Genomic DNA, 22,516 nt, shown 5'->3' on the forward strand with positions numbered 1-22,516 from the left:
GAGGCCCTCCAGACATATGCTTCCGAGGCAGTAGAGGACAAAGTCAATGTCAGGCGCATACCACCACAAACATGGATGCAGTGCAGGAAGCAGTTCAGTGCTTTGACACGAGTGGTCAAGGTGAGTGAGGTCAACTGGCAAGTGACATCTCCTACCAACTGCACCACTAGCCGCATCCACTACTCCAAAAACTACATCACCCATCTACCAACAAACTCTTTCAATCAGTACTCAACTCTTCCAGTCAGATGCTTCCTCTCATCCTCCCACATTACTACTGTTGCAAGCCACGCACCCACAACACAGGTCACACACATTGATAGCTATTCAACCATGACAGCCACACTCACCAACACACATCCTGCTTTCTTGCAGGAAAAGGTGGCACATAACAGGAGGCAGCAAGCGGCTGTGGCTCCATGGAACATGAACCGTCTGCTCTCAGGATAATGGCATTCCTGTCCCAACCCTGTCACTACCACTGTGCCCTTGCTGTTGCCTGTCAGCTAACCAGTCCACTCCCTGTAGAGTATTGAAACTTTATTATAGGAAGATAGGAATAGGAGTAGGCCATTTAGCCTCTCGAGCCTGTTCCGCCATTCAATGAGATCATGGTTGATCTGTGACCTAACTCCATATACCCGCCTTAGCCCCATATCCCTTAATACCTTTGGTTAACAAAAATCTATCAATCTCAGATTTAAATTTAACAATTGAGCGAGCATCAACTGCCGTATGTGGAAGAGTGTTCCAAACTTCTCCTACCCTTTGCGTGTAGAAGCGTTCCTAACTTCACTCCTGCAGTTTTTAGGCTATGTCCCCTAGTTCTTGTATTCAAGTATAGGAGACCTCCAAAAACAAATGCATCAGCAGCCAGAAGCAATAATCCAGCAACTAACCTGTAACTCCTGCATGATCCCTTTAAATTGCGCTGGTGGGGGGTCCTCCATGCTGTTTAAGACCTGTTCAGCTATGCGAGGTTAAGACTGGCTGGAGCATTGTATTCCAAAATAGCATCTGTCCCTTTAAATCAGCATTGCACACCGATCTACCGCATATTCTCCCTACTTTACATGGTGTCGGCGTTCGTTATCTTTAAGTGCGCGAACGCCTTTACCAATATGGCGTCTGGCTCAAGTCACGCTAGAAGTGTGCGTGCGCATTCCGGACACCATTTTGGGTCCTTAGGAGTCCGCGTCACACCTACACAACTGGCACTACAGGGCCCAATTTAGATCCCCTTCTCTCTGCATTTAATGGTACTGTACCTGACCTGGGGTTGCTTAATGCTGACACTGGGTGCCCTGATGGTAATTGTTCCATTCTCTGGCACAAATATCCCTCACTATATTGCTCATAAAAACTCACAAGAAAAAGGAATTTAAGGAAAAAAAAGTCTCTAAACAAAAAGTTAAATCTGCCCAAACCTTACAATTTGGATTCATTTCTGTTTGTGTACACAAAATGGTTGCCCTCTTTGTCTGCAGAACAACAATCTTTGCATATCGAAGTAACTTCATAGAATCATAGAATCATAGAAGTTACAACATGGAAACAGGCCCTTCGGCCCAACATGTCCATGTCGCCCAGTTTATATTCACTAATCTAGTCCCGATTGCCTGCACTTGGCCCATATCCCTCTATACCCATCTTACCCATGTAACTGTCCAAATGCTTTTTAAAAGACAAAATTGTACCCGCCTCTACTACTGCCTCTGGCAGCTCGTTCCAGACACTCACCACCCTTTGAGTGAAAAAATTGCCCCTCTGGACCCTTTTGTATCTCTCCCCTCTCACCTTAAATCTATGTCCCCTCGTTATAGACTCCCCTACCTTTGGGAAAAGATTTTGACTATCTACCTTATCTATGCCCCTCATTATTTTGTAGACTTCTATAAGATCACCCCTTAACCTCCTACTCTCCAGGGAAAAAAGTCCCAGTCTATCTAACCTCTCCCTATAAGTCAAACCATCAAGTCCCGGTAGCATCCTAGTAAATCTTTTCTGCACTCTTTCTAGTTTAATAATATCCTTTCTATAATAGGGTGACCAGAATTGTACACAGTATTCCAAGTGTGGCCTTATTAATGTCTTGTACAACTTCAACAAGACATCCCAACTCCTGTATTCAGTGTTCTGACCAATGAAACCAAGCATGCTGAATGCCTTTTTCACCACCCTATCCACCTGTGACTCCACTTTCAAGGAGCTATGAACCTGTACTCCTAGATCTCTTTGTTCTATAACTCTCCCCAACGCCCTACCATTAACGGAGTAGGTCCTGGCCCGATTCGATCTACCAAAATGCATCACCTCACATTTATCTAAACTTGTTGTATTTGAAGGATTTTGATATGTTTCTGAGAGATACATGTCTTTTTTTTCTGAATTTATTTAGTCTCCTAAAAGAACTGAACAACCACAGGTAAAAATTTCAAATCTGAGCTATTTATATGCTCTGCCCAAAACCATGGAAATTCTGACCCTTTTCTAAAATTTCTTGTCAAGTCATTTATTAAAATTCAGGTATTTATCAGAACTCTTTTTCCAAAGATTATTTTAACATATTCCTGAACAAAAACAATTCTGTATTTTTAAAGCTTGGTTGATATTTAGCTACATAAGAACATAAGAAATAGGAGCAGGAGCAGGACCAGGCAACACGACCCCTCGAGCCTGCTCCGCCATTCAATCAGATCATGGCTGATCTTCGACCTCAACTCCACTTTCCCACCCGATCCCCATATCCCTTGATTCCCCTAGAGTCTAAAAATCTATCTATCTCAGTCTTGAATATACTCAATGACTGTGCATCCACAGCCCTCCGGGGTAGAGAGTTCCAAAGATTCACAACCCTCTGAGTGAAGAAATCCCTCCCTCCTAAACGGCTGACCCCTTATCCTGCGACTATGCCCCCTAATTCTATACTCCAGCCAGGGGAAACAACCTCTCGGCTACATTCTGTGTTTCATCTCCAACTTGACCTGCAGCTGCTCGGGAAAGATCATTATACCTGCATTAATAGCTTTTGTATATTTAGGCGCCTTCATCTTCCTGCCAGGTGTGGTAAAGTATTTAGAGCAGATTTTCCTGTTAATGTGGTTGGCATTAAGAATCACATGGACACAGCACATAGATGAAAATCAGGCAATGAGGATTGCACGCCCATAGCAGAGCCAACCTGATTTTCTGTCCATTTAAATTGATAAAGAGAGATAGGAAAGGCTGAATTTAGAGTTTTCTAAATCATACATTTTAAATGTATAAAATATTATCTTGACTGATGAAGATAAAATGTTTCCTATTTAATTGAAAAAAATATTGAGAAATTCAATCAAAGAGCAGAAGCAAGTTAAATATTTTTTTTTAAGTGCTTTACTTTTAAAATATTGTGATGGTGACGAGCAGGCACTCTTTAACCTGAAAAATACTGCACGCCAAGTCTGAGCACCAGTAGGTCTTTTATTTTGACAGAGCTGTACCTACTAATTCAAATAGAGGCTGTGACGTAAAATTTCAGCAAAATGGACTTTTGCCAGTACAGATTTTAGACACTTAGAAATGCACTTAGAAATGATAGCAACCACTTTAGTCTCATATTAGGAACCCTCTTTAATCCAAATGCAACTGATGTATATGACAATCATATTTCTTTGTTGACTCATCCACGTAACCCCCTTGTTTTACTTGTTTGAAATAGCATTTCTGATTCAGATACGCCAGTAACAATTCAACTAACAAAGTTCTTCAACTGTAAATAAGCTCAAGTCAGTCAATATTTGTATTTACTTTTGGTACCGTTGTCCCAGACATGCAGGGGGTTAAATTGGTTTACCCCCTAATCCAGGTGCGGGCATCGAGGTGCGCGATTAGCCTGTGCCCGGTGGTACCAATGTAGCCAGCATATTAGATTGGTGCTGCAACTTCATTTACCTGATCGATGTGCAGCATCGAGCCCTAGCTGTCTTGGTCTCTTCATTTTCTCCGCTCTCTCCACTTCTCACCAGTAGGGGGGGCCAAATCTCGGGTGAGTTGCTCGCACCTCTAAAAGACAGCCTGCACCTCTTATTTGCAAAAAATAACAGGGTCCGCACAGAGAATGAAAGGAGATCAGACATCGCACACGTAAAACACAGATGCAGGTCCATTCCTATGTTTACAAACTGTTGAGTTATGATAAAACATTGAATAAAGGTTGTGCACTACTAAATCCCACATCCTTCAATCTGCACGCCAGACCTCACCAATCTGCTGATCTGAGTTTGTACCAGGCCTGCGAGAGAGCATGCACCAAGGTTCTCTGATGATGCACTAGAGGCCTGGGTGCAAGAGGTGGACAGCAGGAGGGGCATCCTATATCCGCAGGAGGGCAAGAGGCCCTCCAGACATATGCAGTGGGAGATAGTAGGGGACGAAGTCAATGCCAGGCGCATAGCACCACAAACATGGATGCAGTACAGGAAGATGTTCAATGTTTTGACACAAGTGGTCAAGGTGAGCGAGGTCAACTGTCAAGTGGCATCTTCTACCAACTGCATCACTAGCCGCATCCACTGCTTTACACACTACACCCCCCATCACCCATATACCAACAAACTCTTGCAGGACACTCACTGATACATGTCCTGCTTTCTTGCAGGAGAAGGCGGCGCACAACAGGAGGCTGTGAGTGGCAGTGCATTTAGCCCCTCGAGCCTGTTCTGCCATTCAATAAGATCATGGCTGATCTGTGACCAAACTCCATATACCCGTCTTAGCCCCATATCCCTTAATACCCTTGGTTAACAAACATCTGTCAATCTCAGACTTAAAATTAACAATTGAGCATACATTACCTACCATTTGTGGAAGAGCATTCCAAACTTCTCCCACCTTTTGCACTTAGAAGCATTTCCTAATTTCACTCCTGCAAGTCTTGGTTCTAAATGTTAGGCTATGTCCCCTAGTCGTAGTATTCAAGTATAGGAGACCTCCAAAAATAGGTACAAATGCATCAGCAGCCAGAAGCAATAATCCAGCAACTAACCTGTAACTCCTGCATGGTCCCTTAAATAGCGCTGGAGGGGGTCCTCCAGGCCGTCTACATGTTTAACTGGTCATGGTTAAGACAGAGTGTTAGATGCAGCGGTAAGTGCCAAAATGGGGTCTATGCCTTTAAATCAGCATTGCACACTGATCTAACGCATATTCTCCTTACTTTGCATGCAGCTGGCGTTCGTGTGCCTATGCAAACCCCTTTACCAAGTTGGCGTCCAGTGCACATCACTCTAGAAGCATGTGCTGCATCCTGGACGCCATTTTGGAACTTCAGGAGGCCGCGTAGTGCCGATACAATGGGCGCTACACAGCTGAATTTCTAGTCTGCCATGTTATTTCTCAATACTAGAGACTAACTCACGATTGAAAAAGCAGGTTTCTAAACATGTGTGTCATTTCAGTCAGGTAAAAACTAATAAATCATGTTGACGTTTTGTTCACTGCACATATTCAGACTTTAGCAACAGTATGCCGGGAGTTTGCTCGGAGCTGCTCCCACTCCACGAGTGTTACTTCACCGGAGGTGCAGCAGAAACCTCAAGCCAGCAGAAAGGGAGTGGCTGCAAGTAATGTTTCTTGATAAAACAGATGTTTCAACAATCCTGAAATATTTTGGTGAGAATCAACCAAATATCTTTTAGTCCATTCGAGATGCTACCCTGTATACTTTATAATCCAGTTGACAATGTCATCATTTTTCCCAATGGCTTGCTCATTTGTTATCCTTGTCTTCATGTGTGCTTCGTTTCAGCACTGATGGTCTTATAAAGAGGAACCACGAGCAAAATTTTGCAGCTTACAGCACACTACAGTCATACTCTTTCTGGGGTATATTGCAGGAAGTCACCAGACCTGCCAAGGCATCTGAATTATTGTTTGAGGACTCCAATGGTCTGTTCAATGAAGGAATGACGATTAGAGACAAAATGGAATGGAATGGGGATCTAAGACAGAACTGGGCAGGGAATGGGTGAGGGAATTGAGCATTACCCTAGTTTTTCATTGGGCAGAGTTTGATTGGGTTGATATTCTTGTGATGCCTTAGGCAGGAACTTGTACTCCCATCATAGTTTTAGTCGTAGTGGTATTTTCTATTGGCAGCCACTTTGTAATCGCAAATCTATTACTTATTCTGTCGTTGTCTGACTGGGATTTATATGGTGGTTGATCATCACGATGTCCCTCCCTGAATATTGCTGCAAACGGTAAACTATAACACATCAAGGAAACTTGATTTTCCCCTAAAATAAGCTTCTGATAAATAATTGTTCTATAATAGCATCCTTTTATACCTCACGTTTGTTTAAGGTGTAATTACATTTCTACAAATTATTTTCTGCTCTGCACGATGTGGTTGAAGTATTAATGCAACTAAAGCACTAATATTGCCAGATTGTTAAAACATCAAGAAACCTACTGTTACTAAATTTGGGACGTGAAATAAACAAACATCCAACATGATTTACCAGATTTTACTTGACTGAAATAACACACATGTATTTAGACCTGCTTTTTCACTCCTGAGTTAGTCTCTAGTTTATACAGTGGAACTTTAGAAGAAGCCGTTTATTGCCATAATAGGAAGATGCGCAGCAGTCAGCCTTGGAGGTCTGAGTAAGTATTGTTCACTTTAAAATGGAGACTGCTTCATACAAACTGATTATATAATAATGAATGCCAGCAACATCTGCGACATCTGCTTCTGAACTGACTGATGTTTTGTTCTGCACCATCATCATTTCTGTTTTCAATCATTTCCAGCCCTCCATCCAATCACAGAACTCTCCTTTTTTCTTTTGTTGCCCCGTTTTGCCTGGATTGCTTCTGCTTCGAAATGTAGATGAGGTTTAATGGTTACATTTCAATCTTGCTGTTTCAAACAGTGCAGCTTTTGTTTGGATAGGAAACCAAAGTCAGCCCGTAAAAGTAAATCCTTCTTCTGCATGCTATTTTTATGTATTAGTAATCTTTTTGTAACTTGTAGGAAAATAGCAAACAGATTTTGCTGTATCACGGGCATAACTGGCACAGGCATGTGCACTTCTTATTTTAGAAAAGCTTTGAGGCTTTGCTGTAGAAAATGCTCTTCATTTATTATTGACTTTATGGCCAGTGTGGAAACCTGATTAGCTTGACATCTCACATGGGGAGAGATTTTAACCCCCTCTGCCCGGTGGAAATGGGGCAGTAGTGGAGTTAAAATGAAAGTTGAGCACCTACTGCCCCATTCGGAGTGTGCGCCATTGATGATCTGCTTATAAAACCTGCCCGTACAGCAGAAAGGGCCTGAAAAACTAAGTGTTAAAATTATTTTTGTGGGCCCAGGAGAAGCAGGATATTTGCCCAGACGCCACAAGAATAATGTATGTTGTTGCTGCCTTGGAATCCCCTCCCTCCGCTATCACAACCCCTCCCGGACCTGCCTTTATTCTTGGCAAGGCCTGTCTAATGCCGCCCAATGTTGCGCCGGAGCCGGCAAGATGCATCGGGACGCCCGTTCAGGGTGCGCATCTCACCGCTTATGTGTTAATGAGGCCTGGACCTTGTGTTGGACAAAAATACATTTTTATCAAAAATATTTTCAATTAAAGAGTGCATATAGAAAGGTTAGGTTACTGAAGGATCGGAGACAGTGGGAAACCCAGTAAAGAGAGGACAACTTCTGTTGAATCCGTGCGCCTTGGTTTATGAAGTGCTTTAGTGTTTGATAAGGTTGTTGATCCAATGAAGTTTGGCACCTGTGGGCCGGCAGTTGGTTAATTAGATATTGTAATATTAAGGTACTTAGTGTATCAAATGTGACAATTTGTGATTTATCGGGTACAGGACACTGGGGAAAAAAGGGGAAAATCCTCAGTTTATTACCAGGACATGTCTCGTCTAATCTCTGCCATGCCTACTTTACCCGAATACCCCACGTCCATTCACGTGTGCATTTTGGCTGCCACTCTGATCCGAGCCCATCACTTCTATCTCCTATTTTTTTTCCTCTTCGCTCCTCTCAGTTCCTTCGCTTCTGTGTTCTCTCTTTCATGTCACCCAGTCATGCAACCTTTCATTTCTCCTCTCTCAGGTACTTTTCTCCTCCCATCCCTACCCCAACCTATCACTCCACTTCTGTTTCTCTACTCCCCTGCCACTGTCTCAGGCTCGAATCGCCCTTGAATTAGCCCACAGATACGCTCTATGCTTCTCTTGGCATTCTTGGCCATCGAGCAACTTGTCCTTGCATGCAACAACCCCAAATGCCCCATTCTCCCCTCCTGCTGATCTTCCCACTCAGCCCGCCTGCTGGGGGCTATCTTCGCCAAACTCCTTCCCATCTCACTCACCCCACTCATCATTACTCCCTTGGACTCTGCCATTGGATCAACAGTTTTCCTCCAGAATGTCCATTCACCCGCGAACAAGTTCCTTGCCATCCGCAACCTTACTGTGGGTGATTACATTGACATCTTGGCTTTGACTGAAACTTGGCTCATGGGCGCTGACACCTTGGCTCTTGCCAAAGCCTCCTTGCCTGGCTATACTTTCCACTACCTGCCCCGCTCAAAACCACAATGGTGTGGCCTTTATCATCAAGACATGCCTTGGTCACGCTCTTTACTCCTCTGGCACCTTTTCCTCCCTCACCTTGTTACACCCCTTATGTCTCCCCTTTAAAAATCCTTGTCTGCATGGTGCTTGCTACGGTCAGTTAGGAATCAGTTTCGTAAAGGGGCCTGAAACAGGTATTAGGCCCTGATTTGCAAATGGAATGGGCCAAGCGGCAATTTCAGGCGGGCACCCTCCACAGAGTGCCCTAACCAATATGGCTGCGCACATAACTGTTGCGGAATGAGTACATGCAGGGTCACACCATATTGGACAATTCAGTGCCTGTTTTTGCCTGAAAAACGGGTGCTGCGCGATCCAATTTCTAAGCCTATTGGGGGGATCTTCCTGCTTTGATCACATTATAGTTCTTATACTAATTTTCCTAGCCACGGTGACACCCCTAATAAATAATTTTTTTCTATCCTAACCGTGTTTGTCTCAGACATTACAGTATTTTCTGTGGTAAGGTTTTCACAAGAATATAACAACGGTAAATGTTTCTTAGTGACATATAGCTGAGGCAGTATTGCAATTGTTTGTACGCTCCTTATCAAAAATTCAAGATGGACCCATTTTAGTCAGTAATTAAGTTACAACCAATGGATAGAATATGAACTGATCTATTCACAGTTATTCTGGTCTATTATTGATGTTTACGGTAATCTGAACTGCGCATAGCTAAATCGCCTGTACTTGCTGTTTCCTCCAATGACATGACCAATGTCCACCTAATGTATGGGGACTTGTATTCTATTTTATAACGTGGGTATTGGCCAATCGACCACCAACGTTCTGTGCCTTCGCACTGCTCTAGGTCTTTTGGTGGTATAATCTATTGCTGAACTGTGTTTTCTTTTTTTCAGTTTTGAGGCACCTGCATCCTAATACGAAGAAGGAACCTAAACACTACAGCAGGAAAAAAGGACTAGAGTGTGTAGCACCACTGTTCATGACTGTGGAGGAAACCCCTGAACCCATTCCAGTGAACGTCAAAGGGGAAATTCCCAAATGGTTAAGGGGAAATCTGCTGAGAAATGGGCCTGGAAAATTTGAGTTTGGAAATGACATGTAAGTACATCATTTTGTGCATATTTATTACTCAAAAACCTGTATGTGTTTCCGAAGAGGCTTGTCCAGTTAGCGACAGCAGTCCTTTTTATAGAAAAATATGTTGGTTGAGAACATACTGTGCAGTATTAGTAACAAATGCATTGACGCATTTGCATCAGGCTCCTCTGTGTACTGTTTTGAGCAAGGTGTTAACCTAATTAGTTGAAGCACATTAAAAATAGTGGACAAATTTCTTACAAACTTTTTAATATATTTGTTACTAATATTGCTCAGAGCGATTCCAAACCAAGTGTTTTCCTTCAGAAATTTCCTTTTGTGTTAACATGATCCTATTCCTATTCTTGTTAACAGTAATTTCCAAATTATGAAATTGATAATTCTATTGAAAACTACCCTAGGCATCCAAACTGAGTGGCAATCTAGATGATTTGCACCAGTGGAAAAAATCAAAAGCCCTGAATGTGCTGGAGTGGGGCATCTAGCTGTGTGCCCCGTTAGTTAGACTTTTCCCCTCACCCTTCAGCTCAAATTATTTGCACCTCAAGTAGCTGGAAGTGCGAGCTGATAACAGCGCGGAGAACTCAATGGGGCATCTGGGACCTTGGTAAATGGTGGGACCAACAGTCTAACTCCTTAAACAACAATAACTTGCATTAATATTGCGCCTTTAACGTAGTAATGAGATTTAAGGATAAAGAAACAGAGGAACGACGTAGAAGGAAATAGGGTGAATTAGAGTCAAACTAGGTACAGAAAGAGAAATAAAAAGAGGTAAGAAAGATTGGATTAAGAGAGAGAGAAAAAAGAGACAGAAAGGAAAAGTAAGAACATTTTTTTTTAATTTTAAATTTTAAAAATTGCGAAGAACAATTTACTACCCGAAGGAATGAGATGCCACAGTTTCAATTGTTCCCTTTCTGGGCCGGAGAGGTTGAGTGGCATTGCAGGAACATAAATCTCATCATTAAAAGAGTCCTTCACAACATTTGCTGTTTTCCGCCAAAAAACTATATGGCCTCCTGGTCCTTCTTTGTTCATTTCTTCTTAAGGGTCCAGTTGGATTGTCTACCATAAAGGAAGGTAAACTCAATTCCAAACACTCAATACTGGCTGGTATCAAATAGAGTTCACTGTTAAAGTTAATATCTTTGGTATCTGCATCAAAAGCTCCTTGGTGCTAATACATGCAAAATCATAATTTTCAGTACCAAGTCTGCATCAGTGATGCCAGTTAGCATCAGCAAGTCAAGGTTGGTACTTAATACTTGCACTCTATTCAGTACCAGATGCATTTCTTGGTAATGACTTACATGTCTGCTATGAAAAGAACTAATGACACACAGATGATGTACCCTTAAATGTGACATGGGAAAGGGAACGTCACCGTGAACAATGCCCCAATGTTATGGTGTTAAAAGTGTCTTCAAAGTTTCTTGTCTTTGAGATTCTCCCACTCATCATCTGAATTTATTCCTCGTAATAAGTGTACAGGATGCCCCCATTAAAGAATGAAAAAAAACGGTAGAATGTATCTACCCATCATATATATTGCTCTCAACCATGCTCATATTATGTATTCAATAGTTGATAAAATTACACAATATACCTGTGCTCTCTATTAAACTTGTAGTCTGTTCTCTCTTTAGATACAACCACTGGTTTGATGGTATGGCATTGATGCATCAGTTCAAAATTGAAGATGGTAATGTTACCTATATGAGCAAGTTTCTACGCAGTGAAACATACCAGACCAACAGTGCACACAACCGCATCATGGTCTCTGAATTTGGAACTGTAGCGATGCCAGACCCTTGCAAAAACATTTTTGAACGCTTCCTTAGCCGATTTGAAATGCTAAGTATGTGCCAAATGTGCTCTGTGAAAGTGTATAATTTAATTGTTCTTTGAAACCATGTGAAGATCAAACCTAGTGCTCTAATTTTAAAAATGTTTTGTTTTAAGAAACAACTGATAATGGCAGTGTGAACTTCGCGCTGTACAAAGGAGATTACTATGCGACTACAGAAACTAATTTCATCCATAAAGTGAATCCCAGTACCCTTGACACAGAAGAAAAGGTAAACTTTGCTTTATTGCTTCATCAGACCAAACTCCATTTTGTGAACGTCAGCTAAAGTACATTGCTGCTGCTTGAAGTAAAAGCTGACATTCAAAATGTTATTACATTTAACTTATATGTCAGATCGATTTTTAGGATTATATGTACAATTATGTTATATGCACAAGTTTAGGAAACATATTCAACTTTAGGACAAGGTTTATTGCCTAAAGAAGCCCATTCCTGTTTGGTTACTCTTAATCCCACCTTCCAACTATGTCATTATATCCCTGTCTGCAGAAACACATCCAAGTTGCCTTTTCACTCTATTTGCTTCAGAGAATCATGTAATGTTACAACACAGAAATAGGCCATTTGGCTCATCAAGTTTGTGCCAATGTTATTGTGCACATGAGGCACCTCATCAATCCCATTCTCTTGCTTGCTTCTCACACCGTTTAATATTCCTCTTTTTCAAGCAACTATCTAATTCTCTATTTTGAGGAATTTGGGGGAGTAGTTGGCCCCCGCACATCCGATTTCTGGGTGAAAAATAAGAGTTGGGAGGACCAATTTTTGGGCGTGATCTCCCTCTCCTCTCCCTAACAGAGCCCGGGGCGCCCAGCTAAAACAGGTGTTAAGCCCCTTGAATAATCTAATCAGGGGTCTAACGCCTGTTTTAGGACCCCAATACCAAATTCGGCAAAACCATCTAACCTTGGTGACTTATTTGCTTTAAGCCCTTCCTGCTTTTCCAGCACTTCTATCTCATTTATATCGAAGTCTTGAATTATGGGGATAATTTGCAACTTTGATGGAGGGGTACAACTGGCAGTAGTGGATCAACCGCCCGTTATAAGCTCGCCTGATTTTCCTTTCTATTGAAGTGAATTTTCCACCCCTTGTCGAAGTTGAAGATTACCCTCTATACTGTGGTACTCTTTTTTTGGGGAGGGAATGCTGTTCATGTTTTCCCTTGTGAATACTTTGAGGAAATAATCATTCAGAATATTTAATATCCTGTGCTTATCCTCAGTTTCAAGCCCATTTGCATCTTCTAATGTTCTCACCTCTTCTCTAACAGACCTCTTGATATTATAGTACTGGAAGAATTTTTTACTGTTTTATTATGCTTCTGCAGCTATGCTTTTTTTCTTGGTCTCTCTTAATTTCTCTGAGTATACTTTTAACCTATTTCGGCAAGATCCTACATTCATCCCAGTGACCCCTCCCCCCTGCAGGATTTGTAGAGGTAATTTTTCCTCTTTATTCCACTTTTAATTTGTTTTTTAAGATGGTTAGGGTTGCACTTGATTAGTCTGAACTGGCTAATTTTAGGTATGTACTTGTTCTTTATGTCCCACCTTATTATTTTTTTTAAGGTGTTCCTCTTGTCTTGTACTGAAATGTTGGAAAACATCCTCTTCCAATCCGTTTGTTTCAATTTCTCATCTCTTTGAATTTACTTAGTGATCGTCCAGCCATCTGTGTTTGCTCCTTGATGTTATGAGCCAATTTGTCCTGGGAGCAGAGACATAGGGCACAATTTTAATATGCCGGGGGGGCGGGGTGATTTGCGGGCACCAAACCTGGAAGGGAAGTAGGCGGATCACAACCCTAATGAGGCCAATCAAAGCCTCTTCCGGGTTTCGCGCCTGGCAGCCAGCCTGATTGACCAGGCTGGCTGTTGACAGGAGCTGCACATCCAAGGAGGTGGGGAGGGGAGACTGAGAGAGAGAGAGAGAGAGAGAAACCTCATTACCAGTTAGGATAGAGATGGTGGGGGTGAGGGGCGGGAACAAAGATTAGAGTGGAGACATCGGGATCAGAGGGCAAACATCGGACATCGGGCTCAGAGTGGTGGGGGTGGGGGGTCCAGGCAACATTGTTTTTAAGGTATGTTTATTTAATTTGTTTGCAATGGGAAATATAATTTTATTTAATTTAATTAGTTTATTTTTCACGGATCTGGCCCTTCCCACCAGGTTTCACCCGGCGTGCAAGGGAAGCCGTGGGAAAGCTGCCCAAGGTAACGTTAAAATCTTTTTAACTATCCAATACACAAAAAATAAACTACCTTAAGCACCTCAATTATCAGCCCGCCGGATTTAAGTGGGGGTGGGACTTCCTGGTGACTGCTCTGCACATGCACACAGATTTGCCTGGGTCTCATTCCAAAATGTGCGGGTTCCAGCCGGGATGTCTGCCCACTCCCAAAAACAGCGATTTTGATTGCCCCCCCGCCCCTAACCCACCCTTTTTTCCCTTTTAAAATCGTGCCCATAATGTTGAGATGTTACAAGTTTGAAGAGTACTTACAGTGACACCTAAATACCCACTTCTGTGTGTGTGTATGTATGTGTGTATAAATTAATATGCATCATACAATAGGTTTTGTTGGGAAAAAAATTTCAGTGCACACCTTTAAAGATGTGACAAGATTTCACGTTGCAACTTGAGGTGGAAGGTGTACACTGCTGTAGTGTGAGCATATGGAGGAGCATTGTATTCTATGGAGTATTTGATTCGTCTAATAAGAGACTAATAGTCTTCTGCCAGAGCAAGCAGTCTGCTCCATTATTAGTATTGTAGGTCCATTCAGAATTACATGACATAAGGGACCGAATGTTTGACAGTTTTAAAGGTAGTCTTTATCTGTGTCATTTATAATTTTGTTGCTAGGTGGATTGGACCAAATTTATTGCAGTGAATGGAGCAACAGCCCATCCACATTATGATCCTGATGGGACCACCTACAATATGGGCAACTCATATGGCAAAAATGGTAAATTTACAGCGGTGTTATATTTCTACAAACATTGGCTGAGAATTCCCTCGGAGCTGCTCCCACTCCAACCCCCAACTTCGTCAGAAGTGCAGCAGAAACCCCATTTATGTGCGAGTGGGAGCAGCTCCGAGGGAATTCCTAGCCATTGTGTATTGTTCACAAGTAAAACCCTTCCTGTCAACTGATGTTATTGTAATGGGGTCCACACTTGCAATCCATGATCGTCCTTCTCAGGGCAGGACCAGCCCCCATCTTTACCTACTCTTTTGGGAGACCAACCACACCAAGACCAAATGTAGTTCTATAATTGAAGTACCTTTGTATTGTGCAGGACTTTTGTATTGTTCTTCTTCTGCCAGGTTCTCCAAGCATAGGTCTTGTGCAGCCAGCTGCAAGTCAAATGTAAAACTGTCGGGACTTGCTAAGACTGCCTGTTTTTAACAGTCCTTCCCAGCAGATTTTTAAAAATCAAATCCCAGCATTATCACATTTGGCTTGCAGTTGGCTACACAATATCAACACTCAGGGAACTCAGTGGCACTAGTGCAATATAAAAGCACCTTTTGGTTTTAAGTTTTGTCCTGTTAAGAGCTGCAAGAATTGGGTTACTGTTTTTGCGCATTTATTTCTGTAAGTTAAGTTTAAAATACCAGTTTGGTGAAGTACTACATCCAAAATGTTTACCTATCTTTCGATTAGCAATTTGTACTGCTCAAGTTCTCAGTCCACATGGTTGCAGGCTTTGGTTAATACTGCTTTGATAAATGATAGGAATTTGATAAGCATGTGCAAAGGCGCAGTCAAGGGTTTTCAAATGGGAATCCCATGAAGCAGCAGTGAGGGGCCAGGTCTATCACCATTTAGAAGATTCTTAATAAATTTCCAAAGGCTGACTCGCACCCCTTTGTAGAAACTGATTCCTGTTTGTTGATGCAGCCCATTAATATAACGGCAGCCAGAGACACCCAATAGAACCATGTGGAAATAACGTTTTTTGAACAAAACCCTTTCGGGGAAAAATACATGCAATATGACTTCTGTTCCAAGTGATTATTTGGATGGTATTGCAAGTAGAATGTTTAGTCTTTGCGAACTGGGGAGAGAGGATGAAATGTGGCTTTTCAAAATGTCTTGTGAGCTGTCACACTAATTTGGTTCAAATCGTGTATAAGTTCAGTCAACCTTATCTTTGGTTTTACATAACAGCCCTTTTGTTGTGAGGACGTTTTTATCCTGATTAAATCAGCCTAATTGTTTTGACTCATCAATTTCTGCATAGTTGGCTTCACAATGCACCGTTCACACACTATATCATGTGGTCATTTTCAAGTGAATACTGCTTCACTCAACATTTTTCTGTGGAAGTGTAGCATTAGTACCACAGAACACAGATATTCTTTTCCTATGAGTTTTTAAGTTAGTGCTGTTCCTCCTCAAAATAGCCTAAATTCTAATTTTAGACTATTTACTATTTTTAGAGCTTAAATGTCCTCTTGTTATAACTTTATAATCTGAGAAAGTCTATGTTATTTCCATGTTACATTCAGTGAAATTAGTCATTATCACAACCATAGAAATTACATGATATGCCACCATGTGACTCAATTATTATACCATATCATGTGAGTATTGTTGTATGTTCTATAATATTCTGTGTGGCTCAGTTCCACTCTGAGTGGTGTACTTAATGACTAAACCATAGAGGGAGCTCTAAATATTTCTTTTTCTGTCATTTAATATGTTGACTACTTTGTTTTCTGGTAACAAAAGGCAAATCATGCTTGACAACCTTATCGGTATCCTAAGAGAGGATAGATAAAGGAAATGCATTGGATGCAGTTTAGACTCATTAGGATGTTGCCAGAGGTGAGGAGTTACAGTTCTGAAGGGACACTTGAGAAGTTAGGGCTTGTTTTATTGACTCTGAGAGGTGACCACATATAGTTCTTTAAGATTGTGAAGGGCTGAAGGGTCATGATAACATAACTTACGATAGATTGTTTGCACTGATTGCTGATATGATAATAAGAGGGCACAGATTTAAGATAATTGCAAAAAGAATTAAAGTGAGGCTAGAAAATATTTCTTTACAGAGGGTGCTTTGAAAGTGGAATTCTCTACCATTGTTCAAGCAGGATCAATAATTATTTTAAAAGGGAATTTGATTGCTGATTGAAACAGCAGAATATGAAGGTTATGAGGAGTGAGCAGGAGAGTGGGATTAGAGTAGATGGCTCATTTGGAGAAAAACACCAGCAAGGACTTGACAGGCTGAATGGTCTGTTTTGTGCTGGAACATCCTAAATATTTTCCCACAATCTATAATTCTACATTTGTATTTTATTTTGTAGGTACAATATATAACATCATTGCAGTTCCTCTGCAGAAGTCAGAGGATGAGGAGACACTTCACGGAGCCAGAATTGTTTGTGGCTTTACACCAGAAGACAGCATAAAGCCTTCTTATTACCACAGCTTTGGTTTGTAATGCTTACTAATTGCCAGCTTAGATTGTGGCTTCATTTTTTAATTTGCAGACCAATTGAACTATTTATATATCATATTAAACAATTTTTGCACATGTAGGATAATAAAATACATCATGAGATATTTAAAAATACTGTTTTTCCTTTTCTTTTAAGAATAGAATTTTTTTAATGAAAAATCTAGGTGAAGCACTAGACCCATAATGCAGGACACCATCAAGGCTGAAACAAATAGCAGAGAAGATGATTTAAATCAAAAAGTAGCAATTGGTAGTGCCAAGCATGAATTTTAAAAGCTTGTAAAATGAAGGGAAGATTGAGGGAAGTAAGGAGTTCCGTAATGTAGATGTCCTAAGTTTTATATAATATTTCTAAAGTAAAAATTGCATAACACAAGACTTTGGATATTATGGAATTTACTTCTCAAAATGATTGGTTTAAAAATATTATTTTCTTTTTTTCATTATTTCCCTTCCATGAGTCTGTGAGAGCAGTGCACTTGACAATCCTGCCATTTTTCTTTACCTCAGTTTAGGGAAAGATCTGATCGAGCTGAAATTGGAAACTTTTTCCCTACAAGGTAGAGTAAATGTCAAACAGACGCCTAGCAAAAACAATTGTTGCTGAGTTGCGTAACTCATTTAAAAAGTACATCTGGTCGAATTCTAATAAAAGCTAAATAGATTTGTTTATGTATGTATCTGACTGGGGATGGAATTAAAGAATATAGAGATAGGAATAGACTGAAGAGATCAAATCCTCCAAGTGACTAACTTTTTTTGTTTATATTTCTAAGGAATGCTTGCATGATAATATCTATTACATTAAAATTACTTACTGCTATGAGGTATCACTCCTCTACATGTTTTGGTCTTACCCCTGTGCTACAGTAGTTTGGGAAAATGGTCCAGCTCAGAGCTTCCAGAAGGTGCATTAACTTTAACAGGGTTTTGGCTGAACGATGGTGGCCCACATAGCATATCCTGTCCATGCTACTCATGGTTGTACGTTGAATACTTCTTTCAAGGAGATCCAAGGATTCTCATTTCAATAGTACTAGGTTTAGCAGACTCCTGCATACTGAGGCGGTAAAACAAATTATGAATTAATATATTGAACTGTATAAAAATATGCTTATAACATTTTATTTTTCTGTGACAGGAATGTCCAAAAACTACATCATCTTTGTTGAGCAACCTCTGAAAGTGAATGTACTGAAAATTCTCACAACCAAATTCAGGGGTAAAAGTTTTGCATATGCGATGACCTGGGAGCCAGAACTCAACACCATTATCCATGTAGCTAATAAACACACAGGAGAGGTAATTCGCTCACCTTAATACACCTTTTGCAGATTTGTGTATTTTTTCATACGCAGGTATAATTTATGCACCAAACACGAGTTGTGTGTACACTAGGATAGAGTGAACCTTTCACTATTTTGAGATTTTATATGTGGTATTTAATCAATAACAACAAAAGATAGTCATGTTCTAGATGAATTTAGGGGATGTGGTAACAAAACAATGATATCCCAACATGCTCTGCCACATATCCCATCCTGATCTCAACCTTCCCATTAGCAGGAGACTGCAGACAGGGACTACATATTTTCCCACTAGCAGGGAGAAAAATCTGGGCAGGTAGGCCATCCCTGGGCTGTCAATGCATGCTCTCTAAATGACTAACCCAAGAGCAGCACTGGGGTAGGCCCTTGAGCAGGTCACCTAGCTACCATTTTGGCTGGATAATGACAAGTGATGTACAAGGAGAGAAATAATTAAGGAGTTGGCCAAGGAGCTCCCCCAATGGTTCTCCTAGTAAATATACGTCTCTGTCAAAACTGAGCCCTGCAGATGAAGAATACTCCTGTTTGATCACTGGCCTGTGCTGAGGTAGCTGATCTCAGCCAAGGTGGTAATAGGGGCATTATAATTGACACAGTGCCCTCAAGAGGAGGAAAATGAATAATAGTCTCACCCTGGATCACTAGTGATCTCTGCTGGAAAGTGCATGTGTGTAGACATTGAGTGAGGATAGAATTGTGCCCAGCTGTGATATTTATCATGGATGAAAATCCTGCAGACTTTATGTAAGCCAGTTGGATGGTGTGCTCCTGTGGAGCCATCCCGTACCATGAGTTACTACTTTCAGGGTGGGAGAGGAGAAAATTGGCCGGGGGAGATGGGGGAAGTATTACATGAAAATATAGTTTCTGGACTCATTAAATCAATGTGCTACATGGCTGTGTCTCACACTAAAGGGGAAGCTTTAACTCCAAGATGGAAAGCCGGCGGGCAGCCTGCCTGGAAGCTGGAGTGGGAGTGGGAGGCCTGGTCCACTTTAACTGGACTAGTAATCTAGAGGCCTGGATTTATAATCCAGAGAATGTGAGTTCAAATCCCACTAAAAATCTGGAAATAAAAGACTGGTATCAGTAAAAATGACCATGAAGCCATTGGATTGTCGGAAAAGCCCATCTGGTTCACCGATGTCCTTTAGGGAAGGAAACCTGCCATCCTTACCTGGTCTGGCCTACATGCGACTCCAGTCCCACACCAATGTGGTTGACTCTTAACAGCCCTCTGAAGTGGCCTAGCAAGCCACTAAGTTGCAGTAACTGGGGATGGGCCTTGCCAGCGAAGCCTACATCCTGAAAATGAACTAAAAAAACCCTGAGGCTGCCAGAGTGACAGTCAGATAAGGCACCAGGAGGGGTGTTTGGGAGGATTTGGCGGAGCATTGGAGCCCCAGTGGGGCTCCTCTTGGCCCCACAAAGAAAAGTTTTAAACTTACCGACAGGGACTCCATTGGATATCTGTCAGGTTATTCTGAGTGGAGCGTCCATGGTAGATGTTCCTCTCAGTAGGTAGTTCAAATTGCATCGGGGTTCTAAAGACATCATAGGATCCCAATTTACATTTATACACAAGGCTCTTGCCTGAGTTAAGCGGGCACCTCAACCCCCCCCAAGAAAACTGCAGCATTAAATGGCTGCAGGGTGGGAAACAAGTGCACTGCTTGGATTTTAACTCCTGTTCTGCCCAGTTTCTGCTGGGCGGAGGGAGTTAAAATTCCCCCTTAAGATGCTGAGCTCAGTTTTCCTGCCAGAGGGGACAATGGCAGAGGGCTGGCAGCAAGTTACTCATCTTCTCAGTTGGTGTAGGGGTTGGGCGGGTGGGGGGGCGGGGGGATAGACCTGAAAAAAGAGGAAGGAGATAATGTTCCTTTAAAAATAATTTGGAGTCTTACAGTCAACCAAGAAATAGAAATTAAGGGTGTGTACTAATCACTCAGGCATTTGAGTAATCTGCTTTGTAAGCGAAGAAGGAATGTGTTCATTCACATTAATGATTTATCAACCTTTCAAACACTGTTAGGATCAACATTTTCTGATGGAACAGTAAATTGATACTTTCGTTTAAGATAAGGATAAAGAACAAATAAACACTTTTGTATTCTATAATAATGAAATATATTAATAATTAAGGTTGATTTTTTTAATTAATTTTATCAAAGGAGCAGGCATGTTGAGCCAAATGACTTTTTCTTGTGCCTAAATATTCTCACTTTCCTTTTGCAGATAATTCCTTTCAAATATTACACCAAAGCCTTCAGTACATTCCATCATATCAATGCCTTTGAAGACAATGGCTTTATTGTCTTTGATCTCTGCTGCTTCGACGATGGCAATGTTATAAATAGCATAAAGCTGCAAAACTTACACCAGGCTGGAGAAGCACTGGACAAGGCAATAATTAAACTTTATTTCATTATATGTTCAGTGCATCAGTGGTTGCTGCACTACACAATGTTCGGGCAGATTGTGGGTTTAGGATCAATGTTCCTTGGTCTCAAAGTACTGTACACTACAGAAATATTATTTCAGATCCTAATTATGTTCAGAGATATAATTTTGCATTTTCTCCTTGTGAAAACAAAACTAAATTGTATGTTGGGTGATGGAAAGATCTTTGCGCTGGTATTTTCTTACAATGAAAAGTACGAAAACGTCATACAGTTGGTTAATGTAGCATTTTATTGCATCGTTGGTTTGGCTCTTTGATTCCTTCAGCAATGAGTCCCAATTTTAGTTGGATTGTCAGTGATTGCATGAAGTGGATGCTGGCTACTTCCCTCCTGGTGGGAAGGAAAATCATCGAGGGCTATTCTTGTGCATCTCCACGGAACCAGTTATAGAATGGCATTGGCAAAGACCTGGAAACAGGTTGCCTTTCCGTTCTTTTGGTGAGGAAATCATACCTGGCAGAAGGGAACCTAAAAAGTGAGCAGATATCTAATTAATATATTGAATATAAGACAGATATGAAAGAAGAGCATGTTTCTTTCTTGCCAAGTGAGTGCATATATGGATATGTTATAAATATGATTGTCTAGCTGTCATCTGGATAAGCAAATATATCACTTACTATACTTTCTTTACACATACATATATAATAGATACAAGATGCTCAATGACAGAGTAACACATAAAAAATAGCAGCCCTCTAGTGCCTATGTATGAACATTCTATATCAGTAATTGGTGATTTTATATCAATAATTGATGAGCACCAAACATAAATTGTATAATCTGGTTGGTAATGCTATCATTACAAATTCTACAAACTCCATTTCCTAGCCACCGACTCCATCCTTAACCCTGGCCACCGTCTGAGGCTGAACCAGACCGTTCACAATTGTGAACCTATTAGACTCTGAGATGAGCTTCTGACCCCATATCCACTCCATCACCAAGACGGCCTACTTTCACCTCTGTAACATTACCCATCCCTGCCTCAGTTCATCTGCTGCTGAAGCCCTCATCCATGCCTTTTTTACCTCCAGACTGGACTATTCCAATGCTCTCTTGGCCGGCCTCACATCTTGCACCCTCCATAAACTTGAGTTCATCCAAAACTCTGCTGCCGGTATCCTGATTCCCTTTTACTCATTACCCTTTGCTTGCTGACCTACGTTGGCTGCCGGTCCGGCAAAGCCTCGATTTAAAAATTCTCATCCTTGTTTTCAAATCCCTCCATTGCCTTACCCCCCACCCCCATCTCTGTAACCTCCTCCAGCCCTACAACCCTCCAAAATCTCTGCTGTCCTCCAATTGTGGCCTCTTGCGCGTCCCTGATTTTAATTGCTCCACCATTGGCGGACGTGCCTTCAGCTGTCGAGGCCCTAAGCTCTATAATTTCCTCTCTAAACCCCTCCGCCTCTCTACCTTTCTCTTCTCCTTTAAGACCTACTTCTTTGCCTCTCCTAATATCTTCTTTTGTGGCTCGGTGTCAAATTTTGTCTGATTACGCTCCTGTGAAGCGCCTTGGGATGTTTTACTACGTTAAAGGTGCTATATAAATGCAAGTGGTTGTTGTTATATCTTCAACCAATTCTAGTTTTCTGCAGTGGAACCTATATAATATATATATATATATATATATATAAACACACATGTGTGTGTAACATTTTTACT

The 22,516-nt window shown here is 41.3% G+C and overlaps 2 protein-coding genes across 3 annotated transcripts in view; one reads left to right on the forward strand and one right to left on the reverse strand.

Moving 5' to 3' along the window:
- LOC137301416 (carotenoid-cleaving dioxygenase, mitochondrial-like) overlaps window positions 1–22,516 on the forward strand; it is a 51,204-nt gene that overhangs the window by 22,031 nt on the left and 6,657 nt on the right. For both annotated transcript variants that reach the window (XM_067970908.1, XM_067970907.1), the window contains 7 exons: window positions 9,498–9,702; window positions 11,352–11,563; window positions 11,668–11,783; window positions 14,447–14,549; window positions 16,904–17,032; window positions 18,200–18,360; window positions 20,622–20,789. In XM_067970908.1, coding sequence (XP_067827009.1) covers window positions 9,498–9,702; window positions 11,352–11,563; window positions 11,668–11,783; window positions 14,447–14,549; window positions 16,904–17,032; window positions 18,200–18,360; window positions 20,622–20,789 — 1,094 coding nt within the window. The remainder of the gene's footprint in view (window positions 1–9,497; window positions 9,703–11,351; window positions 11,564–11,667; window positions 11,784–14,446; window positions 14,550–16,903; window positions 17,033–18,199; window positions 18,361–20,621; window positions 20,790–22,516) is intronic.
- The window catches only part of LOC137301426 (coxsackievirus and adenovirus receptor homolog), a 32,082-nt gene continuing 30,624 nt past the window's right edge, over window positions 21,059–22,516 (reverse strand). The window contains exon 6 of the mRNA XM_067970924.1: window positions 21,059–21,316. Coding sequence (XP_067827025.1) covers window positions 21,296–21,316 — 21 coding nt within the window. The 3' untranslated portion in view covers window positions 21,059–21,295. The remainder of the gene's footprint in view (window positions 21,317–22,516) is intronic.

The sequence above is a fragment of the Heptranchias perlo genome, chromosome 33 (genome assembly GCF_035084215.1).
Source record: "Heptranchias perlo isolate sHepPer1 chromosome 33, sHepPer1.hap1, whole genome shotgun sequence".
Lineage (NCBI taxonomy): Eukaryota > Metazoa > Chordata > Chondrichthyes > Hexanchiformes > Hexanchidae > Heptranchias > Heptranchias perlo.